Genomic DNA, 22,770 nt, shown 5'->3' on the forward strand with positions numbered 1-22,770 from the left:
TTAAATCCGTCGATTGGTAAGTGTTTGCTTGGCATTAAATGTGGGTGGAAGGAAACGCTGGAAGCAAATATAGATACAAATGTATATACAGCTAGCCTAAATAGCATGTTAGCATAAATTAGCTGGCAGTCATGCTGCGACCAAATATGTCTGATTAGCACATAAGTCAACAACATCAACAAAACTCACCTTTGCTATTTCGTTGACTTTATCGTTGGGAATGCATCTGCTTTGAGTGTCGCAGGATATCCACACTTTCTTGCCATCTCTGTGCCATATCTGTCGTAGCATAGCCGGTAAAAACCAAACGAGGGACTTTCGCATCTCTTGACACTGGAGCAACTTAAATCTGTCGATTGGTATGTGTTTGTTTGGCATTAAATGTGGGTGGATGGAAAGGCTGGATGCAAATATAGCTACAAATGTACATACAGCTAGCCTAAATAGCATGTTAGCATCGATTAGCATGCAGTGCTAATCGATGCACATTCTACGTAAATCAACTTGAATCCGTCCCTGATCTTGTTGTTACACCCTCCGACGACACACCGACGACGTATGATGTCTCCAAGGTACCGGAATACAGTCGAAAAACGGAAAATAACAGAGCTGATTTGACTTGCTGCGTGTAACGTGGTGGAGAAAATGGCGTTGACTACCTAGGTGACGTCACGTTCGGCTGTCATCGCTCCAAGAGCGATAAATAGAAAGGCGTTTAGTTCGCCAAAATTCACCCATTTAGAGTTCGGAAACCGGTTAAAAAAATATATGGTCTTTTTTCTGCAACATCAAGGTATATATTGACGGTTACATAGGTCTGGTGATAATGTTCCCCTTTAACGTTTCTTGTTTTGTGGCGAATCATCGGATCAAAGTTTGTTACCATGCCAAGCCCGCATCCTGTCTTTTGCAAAACATTTTTTCCAATTCATCAACTGTTATATCAGTATCCATCTCTGATCAGCTAAAGTGCAGAAATGACAGTTAGATTAGATTGGTGATGGCGTTGGGCAGTTTTCGTCGCAAGGCTCCCCACCCACTTTGAGTAGGTAGAAACAGGTACTGACCAGGTTGTCATCATCATAATTTCTACCAAATGAGATCAAGATCTGAATTTTTAGAGCAGAGTTATTAACGTTAGGTGATTTGTGGCGAATCATTGTATCAATATTTGGCCCCGTGCCACACCCACATCTTACGGCGTATGCAAAATTTGTTTGCCACTTATCATCGCCTCCACGTTTAGTATCTGTAATTTTAACCGCAACTCATTTGGCCTAAGTCCCTAGGAGGAGAAGTTAAAGTTAGATCCCTATTTTTTCCTGAAAAATGGCCAAAAACCTTCAGAGTAAAGTTGGGCGTCATACTATGCCCACATTTAATAGCATAGGAAAATGTGTTTGAAATGTATGTGTTGTACCAGTCATTTTAACCGAGACTCATTTGGTTTCAGTCCCTCGGAGGAGTTCGCCGATAAAATGGAAGACGAAAACCAAGACGGCCAATTTCCTGTGCGTTTTTTCGTATAGGTTCCTGAGACTTTTATGTACACCTCGTCATGATAGACGTCTCCTGCGATTTTTGTGTCAATATGCGAAACTGGTAGGAGGGGATATCCATCCATCCATTGTCTACCGCTTATTCCCTTTTGGGGTCGCGGGGGGCGCTGGCGCCTATCTCAGCTACAATCGGGCGGAAGGCGGGGTACACCCTGGACAAGTCGCCACCTCATCGCAGGGCCAACACAGATAGACAGACAACATTCACACTCACATTCACACACTAGGGCCAATTTAGTGTTGCCAATCAACCTATCCCCAGGTGCATGTCTTTGGAGGTGGGAGGAAGCCGGAGTACCCGGAGGGAACCCACGCATTCACGGGGAGGACATGCAAACTCCACACAGAAAGATCCCGAGCCTGGATTTGAACCCAGGACTGCAGGAACTTCGTATTGTGAGGCAGACGCACTAACCCCTCTGCCACCGTGAAGCCAGGAGGGGATATATTTTTTCTAATTTTAAAGCTGGCGCTAGGGAGCCAATTTTGAAATGTCATTTTTGGGACCCCCAAAACATAAAATCTTTCGCTATACCTGACGCACCTGCAAAATATGGGGAGTTTTCTGGCATTTTAAGGACCTGAAAAAGGCCATCCATCCATCTTCTTCCGCTTTTCCGAGGTCGGGTCACAGGGGCAGCAGCCTAAGCAGGAAAGCCCAGACTTCCCTCTCCCCAGCCACTTCGTCCAGTTCTTCCCGGGGGATCCCGAGGCGTTCCCAGGCCAGCCGGGAGACATAGTCTTCCCAACGTGTCCTGGGTCTTCCCCGTGGCTTCCTTCCGGTTGGACGTGCCCTAAAAACGTCCCTTGCGAGGCGTTCGGGTGGCCTCCTGACCAGATGCCTGAACCACCTAATCTAGCTCCTCTCAATGTGGAGGAGCAGCGGCTTTACTTTGAGTTCCTCCCGAATGGCAGAGCTTCTCAGCCTATCTCTAATGGAGAGCCCCGTCACACGGCGGAGGAAACTCATTTCGGCCGCTTGTACACGTGATCTTGTCCTTTCGGTCATGACCCAGAGCTCATGACCATAGGTGAGGATGGGAACGTAGATCGACAGGTAAATTGAGAGCTTTGCCTTCCGGCTCAGCTCCTTCTTCACCACAACGGATTTGTACAACGTCCGCATTACAGAAAACGCCGCACTGATCCGCCTGTCGATCTCACGATCCATCTTCCCTCACGCCTGAGAAAGGCATCTAAAAATAAGGAAGACAAAACACAGCAATTTCAATGGGGAAACTTTCCTTACTTTGGAGCTCTCTGTTGCCCACCAAGGGAAGACGGGTATTAATATAAGAAGGGGCAGCATCACTCAAATATCTTTGAATCATCCATTCATCCATCCATCCATCCATTCATTCATTCATTTCCTACCACTTATCCCCTTTTGGGGTCGCGGGTGGCGCCGGTGCCTATCTCAGCTACAATTGGGTGGAAGGTGGTGTACACCCTGGACAAGTCAACACCTCATCGCAGATAGACAACAGTCACACTCACATTCACACACTAGGGCCAATTTAGTGTTGCCAATCAACCTATCCCCAGGTGCATGTCTTTGGAGGTGGGAGGAAGCCGGAATACCCGGAGGGAACCCACGCATTCACGGGGAGGAAATGCAAACTCCACACAGAAAGATCCCGAGCCCGGGTTTGAACCCAGGACTACTCAAGACCTTCGTATTGTGAGGGAGGCGCACTAACCCCTTTACCATCGAGCTGCCCAGCTTTGAATCAAAGCATTGAAAATTAAGAAAGCACATATTTGTGGACTGCGATGAGGTGGCGACTTGTCCAGGGTGTACCCCGCCTTCCGCCCAATTGTAGCTGAGATAGGCCCCAGCGCCCCCTGCGACCCAAAGGGAATAAGCGGTACAAAATGGATGGATGGCATATTCGTGGAACAAGTCTGTGTTTTGATGTTTTAGAAAACCATAACTTCCCGTTTAAGACGATAATTTCCTGAAAATGTAACTTGGGGGAAAATTTATGGTGGCCTAGCTGTAAAGCTGTGGCTGTCATTGTAAGGAAAGTCTAGTCAGGGATCAAAGGGCTTGGCCTAAGAATGAGACAGTTCCTGTAGAAGGTAATTGGTTCCAGGGAAGACAGACGGCAGATAAAGAAAGGGAGGACATGATTGATGTTCCACTCTCAGACAAATCTGTCAAATAGCAAACACTAAGGCCGTCAACCGCGGCTGTGGAAGCACTTGAACGCAACACTGCATGACCACGTCAACGTTGACTCGCATGTGGCATGTGCCCTCATTGCTTGTTTGATTGGCACATGCACCATCTTGGACACAGCGCCGACTCCTGTGAAGCCTTGCTCCCACACCACCTGCCCTTCAATATGTCCTTCACACATAGTGGGCATTGAATGCAACATTTCAACCATTCTCTAACCTGATTCAACAACGGAACACACAAAATACGTGCAAGAGTTAAAGCCCCACTTAAGAACTTTCAGATTTGGGTTGATTTTGGCGGCGCCAGTGGACCAAAGATGTAGTGATTTGCCTAAAGCAGGGGTCGGCAACCCAAAACGTTGAACGAGCCGTATTGCACCAAAAATACAAAAAACTAATTTGTCTGGAGCCGCAAAAAATGAAAAGCCGAGTATACCAAATTTCCTTGAATTTCCGCCGAGCGCTAATTAATTTAAAACCTCTTCTTACTCCTGCGCTTACCAAAGGCATGCAGTAAAAGTAAGCATGCGCCAATTATTTTAAAACCTCTTCTCACTTACCAAAGGTATGCAGTAAAAATTTGAGTGTGATTTAAGCTTGGACTTTCAATCCTACTAAATAGCTCTTAATCTTCTACCCTTTAGGAGATTTCAAATTACCGGTATTGAAATCAGCCTCCTCCATTTTGAAAATGATGACAGGGGAAGTGTCACTCGTGACGTCACGAGTTGGACCAGGCGGTAATACTAAGCATGTGCTAATTATTTTGGGAAGCGAGTTCGACCCGGCAGTAATTCAAGGCAGGCGCATTCTATATGCCCTGCGGCAATTCAAGGAAATACGGTAAGTCTTATAATAAAGTCAACACATGACGTACGTAAGCGTCTATATTAGCTATAATAACCTACTATCAAAATGACTGTGTCGCAGGCTGAGTCAAATCTTCGTTGACAGAAATTTTAAAATTTAATATTTATTCTACACATTTTTACATAATTGGAAATCATTAGTAATTACTAGTGATTTCAAATGATGAGTAGCCTCTGATTTGAATCAGAGGCTACTCAGAAGGTGAGATAACTCCTGGAAATGACTGGCTTTTAATGCCCAAAGGTATAGATTTGTGTCCAAGTTAAAGGAAACGGCAGGCTGTATTCTTTTAATAGATTTATTACAATCTTTGGCAAGCTAGGTAATTTTTGCTGTGGTCTGGAACAACAAGGCACAAACAACTATCTGAATTGCAACCAATATTATATACAGATAATGAATACAAAACTAAATAATATACAAAGAGGATCAAAGTAAAGGATTTTAAATGAGCTCAAATATGCCTACAAATGAGGCATAATGACTAAATATGTACATACAGCTAGCCTAAATAGCATCTTAACATTAAATAGCTTGCAGTCATGCATTAACCAAATATGCCTGACTATCACTCCAACAAGTCAATAACATAAACAAACCGCACCTTTGTGCATTCACGCACAGCATGAAACTTTTGGTGAACAAAATCAGACAAAGAATGAGTGGAAGATTTTACATGTAAACAAACTGTTGCGTCACAATCCACACCACGATGAGTTCAAGGACGTCCAAAATTAGTACTACAAAACAATGTTAACAAAATACTCTCATCAGTGAAGTATACACACAAACATATTGACAGTGGGCTTTTTAACAATTGTGAAGGTTTGGGTCATGTTTGTCCTCAAACAAAAAACATACTTAAAAAAAAAAAAATATTCTTTTCCCATTTTTTTTTCATTTTCAAGTCTTTTTAAAAAATGGTCCAGGCAGCCACTAGGCACATTTCCCATGAGCGCATATAGTGTCAAACTGACACAATAATACCGCAATGATTTACAAACCCTGTTTCCATTTGAGTTGTGAAATTGTGTTGGATGTAAATATAAACAGAATACAATGATTTGCAAATCATTTTCAACCCATATTCAGTTGAATATGCTACAAAGACAACATATTTGATGTTCAAACTGAAAAACATTTTTTTGCTTGAAAATAATCATTAACTTTAGAATTTGATGCCAGCAACATGTGACAAAGAAGTTGGGAAAGGTGGCAATAAATACTGATAAAGTTGAGGAATGCTCATCAAACACTTATTTGTCCGCTACAATCCCAGACGTCAAACGCACGCGCCATCATCCAAGTCATCATACCGCGACATTTTCAACATGACACGTCGCGGGAAATTTTAAATTGCAATTTAGTAAACTAAAAAGGCCGTATTGGCATGTGTTGCAATGTTAATATTTCATCATTGATGTATAAACTATCAGACTGCGTGGTCTGTAGTAGTGGGTTTCAGTAGGCCTTTACATGATCTCGGGCCCAGAGAAGCCGGTAGCGTTTCTGGATGTTGTTGATAAATGGCTTTCGCTTTGCATATTAGAGCTTTAAATTGCACTTACAGATGTAGCGACGAACTGTATTGAGTGACATTGGTTTTCTGAAGTGTTCCTGAGCCCATGTGGTGATATCCTTTAGAGATTGGTGTCGGCTTTTGATACAGTGCCATCTGAGGGATCGAAGGTCTCGATCATTCAATGTTGGTGTGGAGTGATTTCTCCAGATACTCTGAACCTTTTGATGATATTATGGACCATAGATGTTGAAATCCCTAAATTTCTTGCAATTTCACTTTGAGAAATGTTGTTCTTAAACTGTTTGACTATTTGCTCACGCAGTTGTGGACAAAGGGGTGTACCTCACTCCATCCTTTCTTGTGAAAAACTGAGCATTTTTTAAGAAGCTGTTGTGTCCTTGGGGAAGACACTTCCCCCTTGCCCCGGATGCCACTCACACTGGTGAATGAATGATAGGTGGTGGTCGGAGGGGCTGTAGGCGCAAACTGGCAGCCTCGCTTTTGTCAGTCTAAGCCAGGGCAGCTGTGGCTACAAATGTAGCTTACCACCACCAGGTGTGAATGAATGATGGGTTGCCACTTCTCTGTGAGTGCTGTGAGTATCTAATGATAGAAAAGCGCAATAAAAAATCTAATCCATTATTATTATTATTATTATTATTATTACTTGGTATCGTTACTGTTGTTATTTGTAATGATATGCACAACCCCGGTTTACATTCACTCTAGCTTAGCCGCTAGCATGGCCTCCTGTATCGTCATACAGTGCATCGTGTAGCAGGTATAGCTATTCCTCATCCTCCAGTGATAATGTTACTTGTAAGAAAAGTACTTTATATTCCACCGTGAAGGCAGGAATTAATGACTTAGAAGCGTCCTTGCATTCTGGAGGGACATTTGTTGCATTGCGTTTAGGATGCAGTATTTTTCTTGTCGCTGTCAAGATATAACTACGATGTGTCATCAACGTTCATTATCACGATATCACAACAGTATTAAAAACTATCGTTGGCAACATTTATTGGGCTGTAAATCTTTGGATTCGATTTGATTCGATTCTTGGGGTTAATGATTGGATTCAGAATCGATTTTTGGCTTGAACCTATTCTCGATTGAAAATTCATACTTTGTTATCATTGGGTGCCAGGTCTATGATTACCTACATTCCTCCATAGAATAGACAAAATGATGAATTTTTATAGTACTTAAAATGAAACCGGCTTTTTTAAACTAAAGTCTACCCAAATATTTGATCAACTCAAATACAAATAAGAGATGTATCCAAAACTTCTATTTTCTAAAGTAAATCTGTACAGCATATATATATATATATATATATATATATATATATATATATATATATATACACACACGTTGGTGTGTGTGTGTACATCTATGTGTATATGTATGTATATAGATATATATATTGTTGTGTGTGTAAATATATGTATGTGTGTGTGTATATACAGTATATATACACTGTATATATATATATATATATACATTGTATATGTATATATATATATATATACACACACACACACTGTTTGTATATATATGTACACATACATACACACACACATACATACATACATACATACATACATACATACATACATACATACATACATATATACTGTGTATATATATATATATATTTTTTTTTAATTATTATTATTATTTTTTTTTTTTTTGATTGATTTTTTATTTTGTTGAATCGATTAGGAAACATTACAAATAACAATGTAAGTCATTCTAAACTCGGGGGGTCGTCGGAACCTATCTGAGCTGCATTCGGGGGGAAGGCGGCGTACACCCTGGACAAGTCGCGACCTCATCGCAGGGCCACTATAGACAGACAACATTAACGCTCACATTCACACATTAGTGTCAATTTAGTGTTGCCAATCAACCTATCCGTATAAAAATGAAATATGATAAATGCTATTTGCAGGCTCATGTATCGTGTCATATGACGTCACTAGCTACAATTTTGACATCCGAATTAACATCTGCATTTAAGATAATCAAAAATATGACTGTCAATAATTGAAGTGGCATTCAGTGAGTATTTATGTTTCATCAGACATTTATTTCCGGTCCCCACAATAATGGCATGGCAGGTATCTCCATAGAAAATAGGCCCAAGCTGTTTTTAGTGAGACATTTGGACGTTTGAGGTGCATGTTGATGTGTCCACTCACCGGCGGTGTTGTTGCAGTACTGCAGCAGCAGGTTGGTGCTGTCGTACAAGCTTCCACACGACGACATCATCCTCTCAGACTCTCCCCTATCCATACTTGCCTTTCTTCCTCCCTCCTCCGTCACCCCACTGTTGTAACCCACGCTGACCAACACTTCGCACCTTCACCTGCTTGCCTGTCCACGCTCGCCACTTCAAGTTACACATCGAGACCAGATACACTTCCGCTCTGCCCTTTCAAAGTAATTACACTCGCTGTACACATAAATGCTTGTAGGCAAACAAAGATAGCTTGATGCCATTAATTAATACATTAAAAACGACACTATTCTCAATCAAAAAAACGCTTCCATGCACTTGACTTTAAATACTTCGAATACCAAACTATCGATAACAAAACCACGCACTTTGTTTTGAAAAGCGAGCAATTTATTGAGTGCTTCCGCCCACTTGATTAATCGTCCATCTGCCTCGCGTACAGTTGTTTCCATGGCAACAAGCGTCCAAGTCTGTCCAGGTTAATGTTATCGACGAGGTAAAAATTGACCATTGGTGGGTCTTTTTTTTCTTTTTCTGAAGACACACAACGGAAGCGCTGGGGTCGTCTTTCTCAAGTCGAATGACGTCACCAGTAAATAATTCATGCCTCACCTGACACACGTGTTTCGGTTTTTGTAATTGACGCCCAAGTGTCCTGTGACAAAGTGAGACATTTAAACTACACTTTAAAGTAGGGGTCACCAACGCGGTGTCCCCGGGCACCAGGTAGCCCGTAAGGACCAGATGAGTAGCCCGCTGGCCTGTTCTAAAAATAGCTCAAATAGCAGCACTTACCAGTGAGCTGCCTCTATTTTTTAAATTGTATTTATTTATTAGCAAGCTGGTCTCGCTTTGCTCGACATTTTTAATTCTAAGAGAGACAAAACTCAAATAGAATTTGAAAATCCAAGAAAATATTTTAAAGACTTGGTCTTCACTTGTTTGAATAAATTAATTTATTTTTTAACTTTGCTTCTTATAACTTTCAGAAAGACAATTTTAGAGAAAAAATACAACTTTAAAATGATTTTAGGATTTTTAAACACATATACCTTTTTACCTTTTAAATTCCTTCCTTTTCTTTCCTGACAATTTAAATCAAGTATTATTATTATTTTTTTATTGTAAAGAATAGTAAATACATTTTAATGTAATTCTTCATTTTAGCTTCTGTTTTTTTGACGAAGAATATTTGTGAAATATTTCTTCAAACTTATGATTAAAATTAAAAATATATATTCTGGCAAATCTGAAAATCTGTAGAATCAAATTTAAATCTTATTTCAAAGTCTTTTGAATTCCTTTTAAAATGTTTGTTCTGGAAAATCTAGAAGAAATAATGATTTGTCTTGGTTAGACATATAGTTTGGTACAATTTGTTATATATTCTAACAACGTGCAGATTGGATTTTAACCTATTTAAAACATGTCATCAAAATTCTAAAATTAATCTTATTAAGGACAAATGACTAATGATGTTCCATAAAAAAATGTTTTTATTTTTTCAAAAAGATTCCAATTAGCTAGTTTTTCTCTTCATTTTTTTAGGTTGAATTTTGAATTTTAAAAAGTCGAAATTGAAGATAAACTATGTTTCAAAATTTAATTTTCATTTTTTTCCTGTTTTCTCTTCTTTTAAACCGTTCAATTAAGTGTTTTTTTCATCATTTATTCTCTTCAAAATAACTTCCGTAATAGGTAAAAAAATGTGCGATGGAATGACGGACAGAAAAAACAATCTTTTCTATTAAAGATAAATTGAGCAAATTGGCTATTTCTGGCAATTTATTTAAGTGTGTATCACACTGGTAGCCCTTTGCATTAATCACTACCCAAGAAGTAGCTCTTTGTTTCAAAAAGGTTGGTGACCCCTCCTTTAAAGCGTATCGTCACAACTTAAAATGCATTCAACCAAACTGTTCTTTATATAATATATATATATATATATATATATATATATATATATATATATATATATATATATATATATATATATATATCTTGATTGGATTATCCAGAGAATAGTGCTCAATACCGTGGTAGAGCGCAATATGTAGGTGTGGGAAAAATCACGAGACTACTTCATCTCTACAGAACTGTTTCATGAGGGGTTCCCTCAATCATCAGGACATTTTTGAGGGAACCCCTCATGAAACAGTTCTGTAGAGATGAAGTAGTCTTGTGATTTTTCCCACACCTACATATACATATACATATATATATATATATATATATATATTTATATATATATATCCATCCATCCATCCATTTTCTACCGCTTATTTCCCTTTTTGGGGTCGCGGGGGGCGCTGGCGCCTATCTCAGCTACAATCGGGCGGAAGGCGGGGTACACCCATATATTAATAATAAGAAAATACATGACTATTTGGAATTTATAATGGCACTTTAAAGTAATTTAGTAATTTAGATATTGTAGTTTTAACAGTTTAATCTCACTAAACTAAGGCTGCTTCTCTCCATGGTGACCACTGGGGGGCAGCAAAACGCCTTGCCTGTCACAAAATACTTTGTTATCTTCCCAAAATTGCCAACTACCGTCGTATTATTATGTTATCATCACCATTACTTATAAAAACCTGTAAGAATTCGGACGTGTTACAAGAGAGGACTACAATGAAAATGTCAATTGTCGTGAGCCTCACATACGCTACTTTCTGGTATAGCTGCGCATGCGTACGGTGACGTGGATTGTTTCCCTCACGTGACTGAGCCAGTGTGCCATAACGCTTCCGGTTGTAAAAAATATATACATAAACGTTCAAACTGAACTGACGTGTCGCTTTCAACTTTCAGTTTCACTTCCACGTCACTAGTGAAGAATTTCAGACCCCTTCGAAGTCACATTTTCCCCTGACATTAGTCGAAAAAGCAGGAAGTTTGGCTTTCTAAGCGGTAAGTAAGTTTTTACGTACAGTCTGTAACATTAAGAAACCAAGGTCTATTTTAGAGGAAATTAGTTTAAAGTACGTTTAAATAATACAGAAATAAAAGTAAGCTTCATGACTTCAAACAGCAGTAAATGATTATTTAGCATATCATTATTACTTGCTGAAACAACATCGGCCTGTGTGAAATTTTACAAAAAAATAATTGATTTCCATAAAACGAGTATTATCAGACACGTTTTCTAAATATGATTACAGTGATCTGAGTATAATTTTCCTGTGAAAAATATTAAGAAAGTTATGGACTTTTAAAACCAGTGAACCATTCACTAATTATGGTCAACGTCTTCATTTCAAAGACGATAGGACTCAATAATTCAGCTGCGATTTTTTTGTTATAGATGTCCACAAAGTTTCTCAATATTTACCCCATTAGCAAAAAAGTTTGGTATCATTGGAATGCTCGCTTAAAAACAAAGAAACAGACAAAAGAGGTTTTACAGGTATGTATAGATTTTCCTCCCACCTCCAAAGACATGCACCTGGGGATAGGTTGATTGGCAACAAAAATATTGCCTTAGTGCAGTGGTTCTTAACTTTGTTGGAGGTACCGAACCCCACCATTTTCATATGCAAATTCACCTAACCTGAACCGTAATCATAAAATGATATTATTATATCAAACAAATACTAATAAAGGTATATTTTAGAAACTGAAAGTTACAGGAATATACACATGACCCCATGTTTACATCTCATTGTGCAACATGTGAATGTTTTAGAGCAGTGGTTCTTAACCTTGTTGGAGGTACCGAACCCTACAAGTTTCAAATGTGCATTCACCGAATCCTTCTTTAGTGAAAAATAAAACCTTTTTTTTTTTCGAATTTAAGACAAAGTTATATGTTTTTGCTAACACTTCAGTATGGGGAACTTATTCTAAGTAACAAAGACTTAATTTAGAATTATTTGGACACTATGGGAACATCTTGAGGGCACAGGAAGCCAGTGCAGGTGAGCCAGTATAGGCGTAATATGATCAAACTTTCTTGTTCTTATCAAAAGTTTAGCAGCCGCATTTTATACCAACTGTAATCGTTTAATGCTAGACATGGGGAGACCCGAAAATAATACGTTACAGTAATCGAGACGAGACGTAACAAACGCATGGATAATGATCTCGGCGTCGTTATCTAATGCTTAAACCAAAAATAAACCAAAGGCGAGTGCCACTAAGAAAAGGCAGTGAAGCCTAGGGAAGGCTATGCAAAACGAAACTAAAATGTAACTGGCTGCAAAATAAACAAAAACAATTCTGGACGACAGCAAAGACTTACAGCGTGTGGAGCAGAGACGGCGTCCACAAAGTACATCCGAACATGACATGGCAATCAACAATGTCCCCACAAAGAAGGATAGAGTCAGCACAACTTAAATCGAGTCATGATTGCTTAAAACTAAGCAGGTGCGGGAATAGCTCTCAAAGGAAAACATGAAACTGCAACAAGAAAATACCAACAAAACAGGAAAACCCACCAAAATAGGAGCGCAAGACAAGAACTAAAAGTATGTGCGCAGGAAAACACCAAAAAACTCAAAATAAGTCACGGCGTGATGTGACAGGTCATGACAGTACACCTACTTTGAGACAAACTGTATTGATGCATGCTCGGTTATGGTTTAAATTCATATCCAACAATTGCGACAGCAACTTTTTATTGTGGGCTTCACGGTGGCAGAAGGTCCTGAGTAGTCTGGGGTTCAATCCCGGGCTCGGGATTTTTCTGTGTGAAGTTTGTATGTTCTCCCCGTGACTGCGTGGGTTCCCTCCGGGTACTCTGGCTTCCTCCCACTTCCGAAGACATGCACCTGGGGATAGGTTGATTGGCAACAGTAAATTGGCCCTAGTGTGTGAATGTGAGTGTGAATGTTGTCTGTCTATCTGTTTTGGCCCCGCGATGAGGTGGCGACTTGTCCAGGGTGTACGCCGCCTTCTGTCCGATTGTAGCTGAGATAGGCACCAGCGCCCCCCGCGACCCCCAAAGGGAATAAGCGGTAGACAATGGATGGATGGATGGATGGATGGACTCTTTATTGTCTACTGAATTATTTTTTTAATGATTTCTGCTAGTGGTGTGCCTCTGGATTTTTTCAATGAAAAAAATGCGCCTTTGCTCAAGAAAAGTTGAAAAACACTGGATTAAATTAATGAGATTAGCGTTAGCGAAATTAGCGGCGAATACACACACCTCCATGTATTACTGAAGAGAGACCAGGAATGATTGACATCGTGTGTTCTTGTTCAAAGCCAAGTTTCCTTCTGGGTGCTCATAAACATGCGCGGCCGTCAGAGACGCTTCCAGATCGGCCTGCTGCTCCTGGCCTCCCAGCTCTACCAGGCGGGTTTGAACAACATCCCCCCCGCCACCCTGGCTGTCCTGGGCCTCAACGTGTACCTGTTCCTGTTCCCTGCGGCGCCGCTGATGGAGGTACGGGAGACCTCTTTCAGTTTCAGGCACGTATACACATGTCTCACTCTCACGCTGCAACTGTTGACCCCTCCCAGACTTGTGTTAGCGTCCAGGAAACGTACCGGTTGAGAGACTGGCGGCGTCTGCTGCTGTCGCCCGTCCACCACGCCGACGACTTTCACCTGTACTTCAACATGGTGTCCTTCCTCGTCAAAGGCATCCGGCTGGAGCAGCGCTTGGGTAGCGCCTGGTTCTTCTACATGCTGTCCGTCTTCTCCTTGCTCGTAGGAGTGGTCTACCTGGGACTGGAGGCGGCACTCACTGAACTGACCCACGACCAGTCGCACAGCATGGACTGTGTCGTCGGCTTCTCAGGTCACACGTCTAAGAAATGCAGTAAATACGTGGGTGGTTACATCGCGAGACAAATGAAAAACACAAAAAAAAACCTGTTTTTGACCACCTCTAGCCCAGGTTTTTTTTTTTAACCTTTGTGACCTCAGGGCCCAACTTTTCCACTACAAAAGGGCCCGGGGGCTACTCATATATTAACACTGAATTAGTAATCTTACTCTTGATTTAAGTTATAATCAATAACTATATCGAACCTACTTGAAATATACAACTTTGTCAAATGATATGACAGCATGTGGTAAACACAAAGATTATTATCAAGGCTTAAGTCAGACTGATTACAAAAGTAATTCCTAATCAAATATACTGCAAAAAGGACTCAAGAACTGATGAAAATGACATTTTCCTACAACTGCACAGTGTTAAAACAATTTAAAGACTAAATTAAAAATATTTTTCTTGAATAAACACTCAATAAAAATAAAATACATATGAATATACAGCTTTACCACTTTACTCATAATTTTTGCGCTTCAGAAACTTCTATGACTTTCGTGCCAGACTTCTTCTGCTTGTTTGATATTGTCATTACTGCCTCAAGTGCTGGAAAACTGTATTACAAATGAGTACCACAGCGGCCTATAAGTGCCACAGCTGAGAAACATATATTTTGGTGGCCCAACAATGGGCAAGAAACACTGCTGTCGTCCTTTGATTTGACACAAGTATCAAACACATTTTAGGACTGTACCGTACTCAAAAAGGCAGTAACCTACTCAGTGGTTAGGTTGTGAGTTCAAACCCCGGCCGAGTCATACCAAAGACTATAGAAATGGGACCCATTAGCTCCTTGCTTGGCACTCAGCACCAAGGGTTGGAATTGGGGATTAAATCACCAAAATGATTCCCGGACGCGGCCACCGCTGCTGCCCACTACTCCCCTCACCTCCCAGGGGGTGATCATGCGTGATGGGTCAAATGCAGAGAATAATTTCGCCACACCTAGAGTGTGTAACTATAATTGGTACTTTAACTTTAACCTCTATTTGGCATGCAGATAGCACCATCGAACCACTTCCTATTTAGTTTACCAATAAAAACAGCCAATTATTCACAATTTAAAGCTGAGAAAAGACATCAGGCGCAAATAGGCAAGGACCTACTGTACATTAGCGCTACATGCTAACACTACACTGATGTCGCTTCCATAGATAAAGTTTTAACGACCACTTTATAGTGACCATGTAGGTGTGTAACGATTAATCAATTTATTAATCTATTCCTGAGATTCAGCTACTTCGATCTGCATGTTGGTTTTACGGAAGATAAGTATTGAGCCAAGATCGTTTTAAAAGACAATTGATAGGTTTTATTGATACTAGAAAAAAAAAACATTGAATTTAAGAACGGCAGACTTTATGTGAAGTTTTAACACCTTTTAATCATTAGGACATTAAACGCTACTTAAGTCTTGTCTGCGTGACGGCATCAGTCATCAAAAAAATAATGGCGATAGCTGCGATGGCCGAGAAAGGTCCCAACAGACACAAACGCCACAAGGCAGTATCATAAATTACAACACTACAGCTATAAAACTTTGAGCCACAAAGGACACGACGGACACAACGGAAATGACAGCAGAGCAAGTTATGGCAGCGAACCAGATGTAGCTGAGGCGGAAGGTTATAAATGGTCGACCGAACATAGTATAATATATTAGTATTAGGAAAAAGTAAACCAAGTTGTTTATGAGTAGAAAAAGTAGTCACACTTCACTTTTCCAATTTCATTTATTCCATAATTTTCAATTTTCCGTCGCAGGAAGTCGGTCTGTTGCTGAAACTTGTCCTCTGTCACTTCCGTTACGTCTTTATATGGTCCTGTTTTGCCTCTGTTGTTTTGTTGTGGCTTTATTATGTTGTGCTGTTGCCTTAGCATTTGTTTTGACTTTTCTCTGTTTACTAAAATGGGAGTAGTAACAAAGTAGCAAGTCAAACCGCCACTCATTTAACCTAAAGAGATTTGGTTTCACTTTATTTTCGATATCAATATTGGGTAACACTTTAGTATGGAGAACATATTTTAAGTAACAAATACTTAATTTAGAGTTATTTGGACACTAGGGGAACATATAAGGGTTAGGGTTACTAATAAGCAATAATTCTGAGGTTATTGAGGGAAGACTCTTAGTTAATAGCTTACTGGTTGTATAATAAGGCCATGCGGGATAAGGCATTAATAAGTACTTAAAGGCCTACTGAAACCCACTACTACCGACCACGCAGTCTGATAGTTTATATATCAATGATGAAATATTAACATTGCAAAACATGCCGATACGGCTCTTTTAGTTTACTAAATTGCAATTTTAAATTTCCCGCGAGTTTATTTGTTGAAAACATCGCGTAATGATGACGCGTATGATGACGTCACGGACAGTAAGGAAATATTTGCGCTGCACCAAACACGGCTAAAAGTCGTCTCTGTTCAGGGCGTAATTACACAGTATTTTGGACATCTGTGTTGCTGAATCTTTTGCAATTTGTTCATTTAATAATGGAGACTATAAAGAACAATGCTGTTGGTGGAAACCGGTGGATTGCAGCTGTCTTTAGCACCGAGACACAGCCGGTGTTTCTTTGTTGTTGTGAAGCGGAGAGGTCAAGCGAACATGTTTTCTCTACGTCAACCAGCATGTTTTTGGATGGGGAAATTGTGATATATATCTTACCGGAGACATCAATGGATTGTTCGTCCTGCAGCAGCTGTCATGCCAAAGAAGGCAGCTGTGAGCTTGGCACTGCGTGTTCACCGCAGACATCCGACCTCGAGGTATGTCTTTACAATCTTTAAAATCTCACTAAAACACTATTAAAACAATAAGCAGTAAAGGGATCTTCCAGAATTATCCTAGTAAATGTGTCTAAAAACATCTGAATCGCTCACAAAGCAATCGCCTTTTTTTTTAACTTTATTTCTATTTTTTTTCTAGTCCTTCGCCATCAATATCCTCAGCCACAAATCTTTTCATCCTCGCTCAAATTAATGGGGAAATTGTCGTTTTCTCGGTCCGAATAGCTCTTTTTGTTGGAGGCTCCCATTATAAACAATGTGAGGATGTGAGGAGCCCTCACGCGGGTGACGTCCTCGTCTGCGACTTCCTGTACAGGCAAGGCTTTTTTATTAGCGACCAAAAGTTGCGAACTTTATCGTCGATGTTCTCTACTAAATCCTTTCAGCAAAACCATGGCAATATCTCAAAATGATCAAGTATGACACTTAGAATTGACCTGCTATCCCCGTTTAAATAAGAAAATCGCATTTCAGTAGGCCTTTAATAATGACTAAAGGCCAATATGTTACTAATTTGCATGTTAATAAGCAACTAATTAATGGTGAATATGTTCCCCGTACTAAAGTGTTACCTAATATTATATTATTTTTATGTTGAAAAACAACATAATTGGCAGGTAAATCTGCTGTTAAAATGTTGGTTGCTGCACTTGAATTGACTTGAATGATGAAATTGTGCGCAGAAAATGATTTATTGGCCATTCATTTACTTGCTTGTTTGTGTCCATGATTAATTTATACATAATTTCCTTACACAAACAGGAATATAGGTGACTTCACCCCCAGTATTTATTTCACAGCCGCAGTGGTTGAATTTTTGTGCTATTAAGTTACCGAATCAATTTCAACTCACTGCAATGTTTTTGAAATGTGCTAATATTGTCGCTGAATCATACTGGCAATAATTACAACCAAAAATGTAAAATGACTCATTACATCCCTACGATGTAGCGTTTAATCTTGTTTTTTTTACTTTTTATAGGGGTGATTTTTGCCTTGAAGGTCCTCAGCAACCATTACCACCGAGGGGGCGTGACCTATGTGCTGGGTTACCCCGTGTCCAATTGCTATGCAAGCTGGGTGGAGCTTGTGCTGATCCATATAACGGCACCTGAGTCAGTAGGAGTTCTCTTACAAAAAACTGAAGCAGCCAGCAGAGAGCAACAGTTTTAATCGTAATTTCTTCCTCAGGACTTCCCTGATTGGTCACCTGTCAGGTATCCTGGTGGGCCTGCTCTACACAACTGGACCGCTGGAGAAGATGATGAAAATGTGTGCAGGTATGCGTTTTAATAGGGGTGTCCAAACTTTTTAACGTGAGGGCTCGCATTGGGTGTCGACTGGATGTAACGTAACCATATTATGTGTGTGTGCCTGCGCGTGCATATATATATATACTTCCGCCCGATTGTAGCTGAGATAGGCGCCAGCGCCCCCTGCAACCCCGAAAGGGAATAAGCGGTAGAAAAGGGATGGATATATATATATATATATATATATATATATATATATATATATATATAGTGGGGCAAAAAAGTATTTAGTCAGCCACCGATTGTGCAAGTTCTCCCACTTAAAATGATGACAGGGGTCTGTAATTTTCATCGTAGGTACACTTCAACTGTGAGGGACAGAATGTGAAAAAAAATGCAGGAGTTCACATTATAGGAATTTTAAATAATTTATTTATAAATTATGCTGGAAAATAGGTATTTGGTCACTTCAAACAAGGAAGATCTCTGGCTTTCATAGACCTGTAACTTCTTCTTTAAGAAGCTCTTCTGTCCTCCACTCGTTACCTGTATTAATGGCACTTGTTTGAACTCGTTATCCGTATAAAAGACACCTGTCCACAGCCTCTAACAATCAGACTCAAAACTCCACTATGGCCAAGACCAAGGAGCTGTCGAAGGACACCAGGAAAAGAATTGTAGACCTGCACCTGACTGGGAAGAGTGAATCTACAATAGGCAAGCAGCTTGGTGTGAAAAAATCAACTGTGGGAGCAATTATCAGAATATGAAAGACATACAAGACACCTGATAATCTCCCTCGATCTGGGGTTCCACGCAAGATCTCATCCCGTAGGGTCAAAATGATTATGAGAACGGTGAGCAAAAATCCCAGAACCACACGGGGTGACCTGGTGAATGACCTGCAGAGAGGTGGGACCAAAGTAACAAAGGTTACCATCAGTAACACACTACGCCGACAGGGAATCAAACCCTGCAGTGCCAGACGTGTCCCCCTGCTTAAGCCAGTGCATGTCCAGGCCCGTCTGAAGTTTGCCAGAGAGCACATGGATGATACAGCAGAGGATTGGGAGAATGTCATGTGGTCAGATGAAACCAAAATATAACTTTTTGGTATAAACTCAACTTGTCGTGTTTGGAGGAAGAAGAATACTGAGTTGCATCCCAATAACACCATACCTACTGTGAAGAATGCGGGTGGAAACATCATGCTTAGGGGCTGTTTTTCTGCTAAGGGGACAGGACGATTGATCCGTGTTAAGGAAAGAATGAATAGGGCCATGTATCGTGAGATTTTGAGCCAAAACCTCCTTTCATCAGTGAAGCTTTGAATGGTTGACCAAATACTTATTTTCCACCATCATTTACAAATAAATTATTTAAAATTCCTACAATGTGAATACCTGGATTTTTTTTTTTTTCCACATTCTGTCTTTCACAGTTGAAGTGTACATATGATGAAAATTACAGACCTCTCATCATTTTAAGTGGGAGAACTTGCACAATCGGTATAGATATATATATATATATATATATATATATATATATATATATATATATATATATATATATATATATATATGTGTATATATATATATATATATATATATATATATATATATATATATGTATATGTGTATGTGTATGTCTCAAGATGCCGGCGGGCCTTAGTTTGGGCACCCCTGGTCTGTATGATCACGTAGAATCTACAGAAACAATAACTGGAACTTTGTGCTCCAACTAGCATGGGTCACAGCCAGCACCTTCCCCTCAAGCTCCGCCTTCGCATCGTCAGGTACCCCGCAGTCCCTAGGCCAGTTGCTTTGATGCCCTTTTAATTGACACGAGTGCGTGTAGGCTACAGCGGGACCAATGGAGGCTACTCAAGTAGAAGCCACGCTTACTCGACCGCAGACTCCTCTCACGCAAGGGAAGTGATTGAGGAGGAGGAGCTGGCGGCGGCCATCAGGAACAGCCTCAATGACAGAGGTGAGCCATTGTGTTCTTTTAGCAACCGGCGGTGTTGTTGCGAAATATGCATAGAAGAGGGGATGAGTCTTATGGAAGAGGAGGAGCTTAGGAGGGAAAGGGGCTTTATTGGAAAGGATGAGGTAAGGACATGTTTCAAATGAGGCTGGGTGGGGTCATAGAATTAGAGGCGGGACTTACTACGGGTTGCGTATTAAGTTGTTATGTTGTGTTGGTCAGGACGCCGCAGCCAGAGGGAAGCCCCGCCCCTTGTGTACGGCTTCCGCCTGTCGGAGGAGGAGCTGCGCTCGAGGAGGCTGAGAAGGTTCGACAGCTAAAAGCGTAAAAGTAAAAGAGTCGCAGAGGAAGAGCAAAGAGCTGCACCCATGAATGCCGGCTTCACAAAGGAGAAAGTGGCACGCACCGTCGTGTTTGAACGTTGGCCATGTTTTCTGAGAAGCCTTGCATGCTTCCAGCACTTTCATGTTACTATTGGACTTGTGAGGGCGGGACTCACCTGCATGTTTGACTTAACGAAGAAGTTGTGGGGCTGTTACATGACAAATTGTTTGAAGTTTAAAACTCTGTAATTACCTCCACCAGGGCTTCAGCAGTAGCAAGGAAATGTACAGTACAGTACTGCTGATGTGCTTCCTGTTTCAGGAATATATTATTTTAAATGCCTCAGTTGACTTCATTGAGTTTATGCTTAATTCTATTACATATGCCAGTGAACCTACTCAGTGGCCGAGTGGTTACATCAATCAATCAATCAATCAATGTTTATTTATATAGCCCCAAATCACAAATGTCTCAAAGGACTGCACAAATCATTACGACTACAACATCCTCGGAAGAACCCACAAAAGGGCAAGGAAAACTCACACCCAGTGGGCAGGGAGAATTCACATCCAGTGGGACGCCAGTGACAATGCTGACTATGAGAAACCTTGGAGAGGACCTCAGATTTGGGCAACCCCCCCTCCCCCCTCTAGGGGACCGAAAGCAATGGATGTCGAGCGGGTCTAACATGATACTGTGAAAGTTCAATCGATAGTGGCTCCAACACAGCCGCGAGAGTTCAGTTCAAGCGGATCCAAGACAGCAGCGAGAGTCCCGTCCACAGGAGACCATCTCAAGCGGAGGCGGAGCAGCAGCGTAGAGATGTCCCCAACCGATACAGGCGAGCGGTCCATCCTGGGTCCCGACGAGCGGTCCATCCTGGGTCTCGACTCTGGACAGCCAGTACTTCATCCATGGTCATCGGACTGGACCCCCTCCACAAGGGAGGGGGGGACATAGGAGAAAGAAAAGAAGCGGCAGATCAACTGGTCTAAAAAGGAGGTCTATTTAAAGGCTAGAGTATACAGATGAGTTTTAAGGTGAGACTTAAATGCTTCTACTGAGGTAGCATCTCGAACTGTTACCGGGAGGGCATTCCAGAGTACTGGAGCCCGAACGGAAAACGCTCTATAGCCCGCAGACTTTTTTTGGACTCTAGGAATCACTAATAAGCCGGAGTCTTTTGAACGCAGATTTCTTGCCGGGACATATGGTACAATACAATCGGCAAGATAGGCTGGAGCTAGACCGTGTAGTATTTTATAAGTAGTAAAACCTTAAAGTCACATCTTAAGTGCACAGGAAGCCAGTGCAGGTGAGCCAGTACAGGCGTAATGTGATCAAACTTTCTTGTTCTTGCCAAAAGTCTAGCAGCCGCATTTTGTACCAACCGTAATCTTTTAATGCTAGACACGGGGAGACCCGAAAATAATACGTTACAGTAATCGAGACGAGACGTAACAAACGCATGGATAATGATCTCGGCGTCTTTAGTGGACAAAATGGAGCGAATTTTAGCGATATTACGGGGATGAAAGAAGGGCGTTTTAGTAACGCTTTTAATGTGTGACTCAAAGGAGAGAGTTGGGTCGAAGATAATACCCAGATTTTTTACCGAGTCACCTTGTTGTATTATTTGGTTGTCAAATGTTAAAGTTGTATTATTAAATAGAGGTCGGTGTCTAGCAGGACCGATAATCAGCATTTCCGTTTTTTTGGCGTTAAGTTGCAAAAAGTTAGCGGACATCCATTGTTTAATTTCATTAAGACACGCCTCCAACTGACTACAGTCCGGCGTGTTGGTCAGCTTTAGGGGCATGTAGAGTTGGGTGTCATCAGCATAACAGTGAAAGCTAATACCGTATTTGCGTATGACGTCACCTAGCGGCAGCATGTAGATGCTGAAGAGTACAGGGCCAAGGACCGAACCCTGGAGAACTCCACACGTTACCTTAACATAGTCCGGGGTCACATCAGGGGTCACCAACCTTTTTGAAACCAAGAGCTACTTCTTGGGTACTGATTAATGTGAAGGGCTACCAGTTTGATACACACTTAAATAAATTGCCAGAAATAGCCAATTTGCTCAATTTACCTATAACTCTGTTATTATTAATAATTAATGATATTTATATTTGTGGAAACACTGATCATTTTAAGGATTTCTCACAATAAATATATAAAGAAACGGATAAATATTTTTATAAATATATTTAGACTCTTTAAGATTCAAAATTCAACCGAAA

General features: G+C 40.7%; 2 protein-coding genes across 4 annotated transcripts in view; one reads left to right on the forward strand and one right to left on the reverse strand.

The window, feature by feature from the left end:
• Nucleotides 1-8,586, reverse strand: part of eml2 (EMAP like 2) — a 54,178-nt gene extending 45,592 nt beyond the window's left edge. Inside the window, exon 1 of the mRNA XM_061877624.1 lies at nucleotides 8,340-8,586. Coding sequence (XP_061733608.1) covers nucleotides 8,340-8,433 — 94 coding nt within the window. The 5' untranslated portion in view covers nucleotides 8,434-8,586. The remainder of the gene's footprint in view (nucleotides 1-8,339) is intronic.
• Nucleotides 8,587-11,089: 2,503 nt separating this feature from the next.
• Nucleotides 11,090-20,866, forward strand: rhbdd1 (rhomboid domain containing 1). Of its 3 annotated transcripts, none has more exons than XM_061877625.1 (8): nucleotides 11,092-11,290; nucleotides 13,592-13,772; nucleotides 13,850-14,129; nucleotides 17,944-18,076; nucleotides 18,153-18,241; nucleotides 19,959-20,009; nucleotides 20,072-20,203; nucleotides 20,423-20,866. In XM_061877625.1, the coding sequence occupies exons 2-8, from the start codon at nucleotides 13,620-13,622 to the stop codon at nucleotides 20,518-20,520; spliced, it is 936 nt and encodes a 311-aa protein (XP_061733609.1). In that variant the 5' UTR covers nucleotides 11,092-11,290; nucleotides 13,592-13,619; the 3' UTR covers nucleotides 20,521-20,866. The 3 variants fall into 3 exon arrangements, with proteins under 3 accessions (XP_061733611.1, XP_061733609.1, XP_061733610.1); XM_061877626.1 differs by having other exon boundaries at nucleotides 13,850-13,994; XM_061877627.1 differs by lacking the exons at nucleotides 19,959-20,009; nucleotides 20,072-20,203 and having other exon boundaries at nucleotides 11,090-11,290.
• Nucleotides 20,867-22,770: the final 1,904 nt, after the last annotated feature.

Source organism: Nerophis ophidion, linkage group LG18 (assembly GCF_033978795.1).
Source record: "Nerophis ophidion isolate RoL-2023_Sa linkage group LG18, RoL_Noph_v1.0, whole genome shotgun sequence".
NCBI classification, from domain to species: Eukaryota; Metazoa; Chordata; class Actinopteri; order Syngnathiformes; family Syngnathidae; genus Nerophis; species Nerophis ophidion.

Coding starts and splice junctions, on each gene's coding strand:
- rhbdd1 (XM_061877625.1), top strand. CDS start 13,620: ATGCGCGGCCGTCAGAGACGCTTCCAGATCGGCCTGCTGCTCCTGGCC. Junction 18,077..18,152: donor ATCCATATAACGGCACCTGA/GTCAGTAGGAGT, acceptor TTTCTTCCTCAG/GACTTCCCTGATTGGTCACC. Junction 18,242..19,958: donor GATGATGAAAATGTGTGCAG/GTATGCGTTTTA, acceptor TGCTCCAACTAG/CATGGGTCACAGCCAGCACC.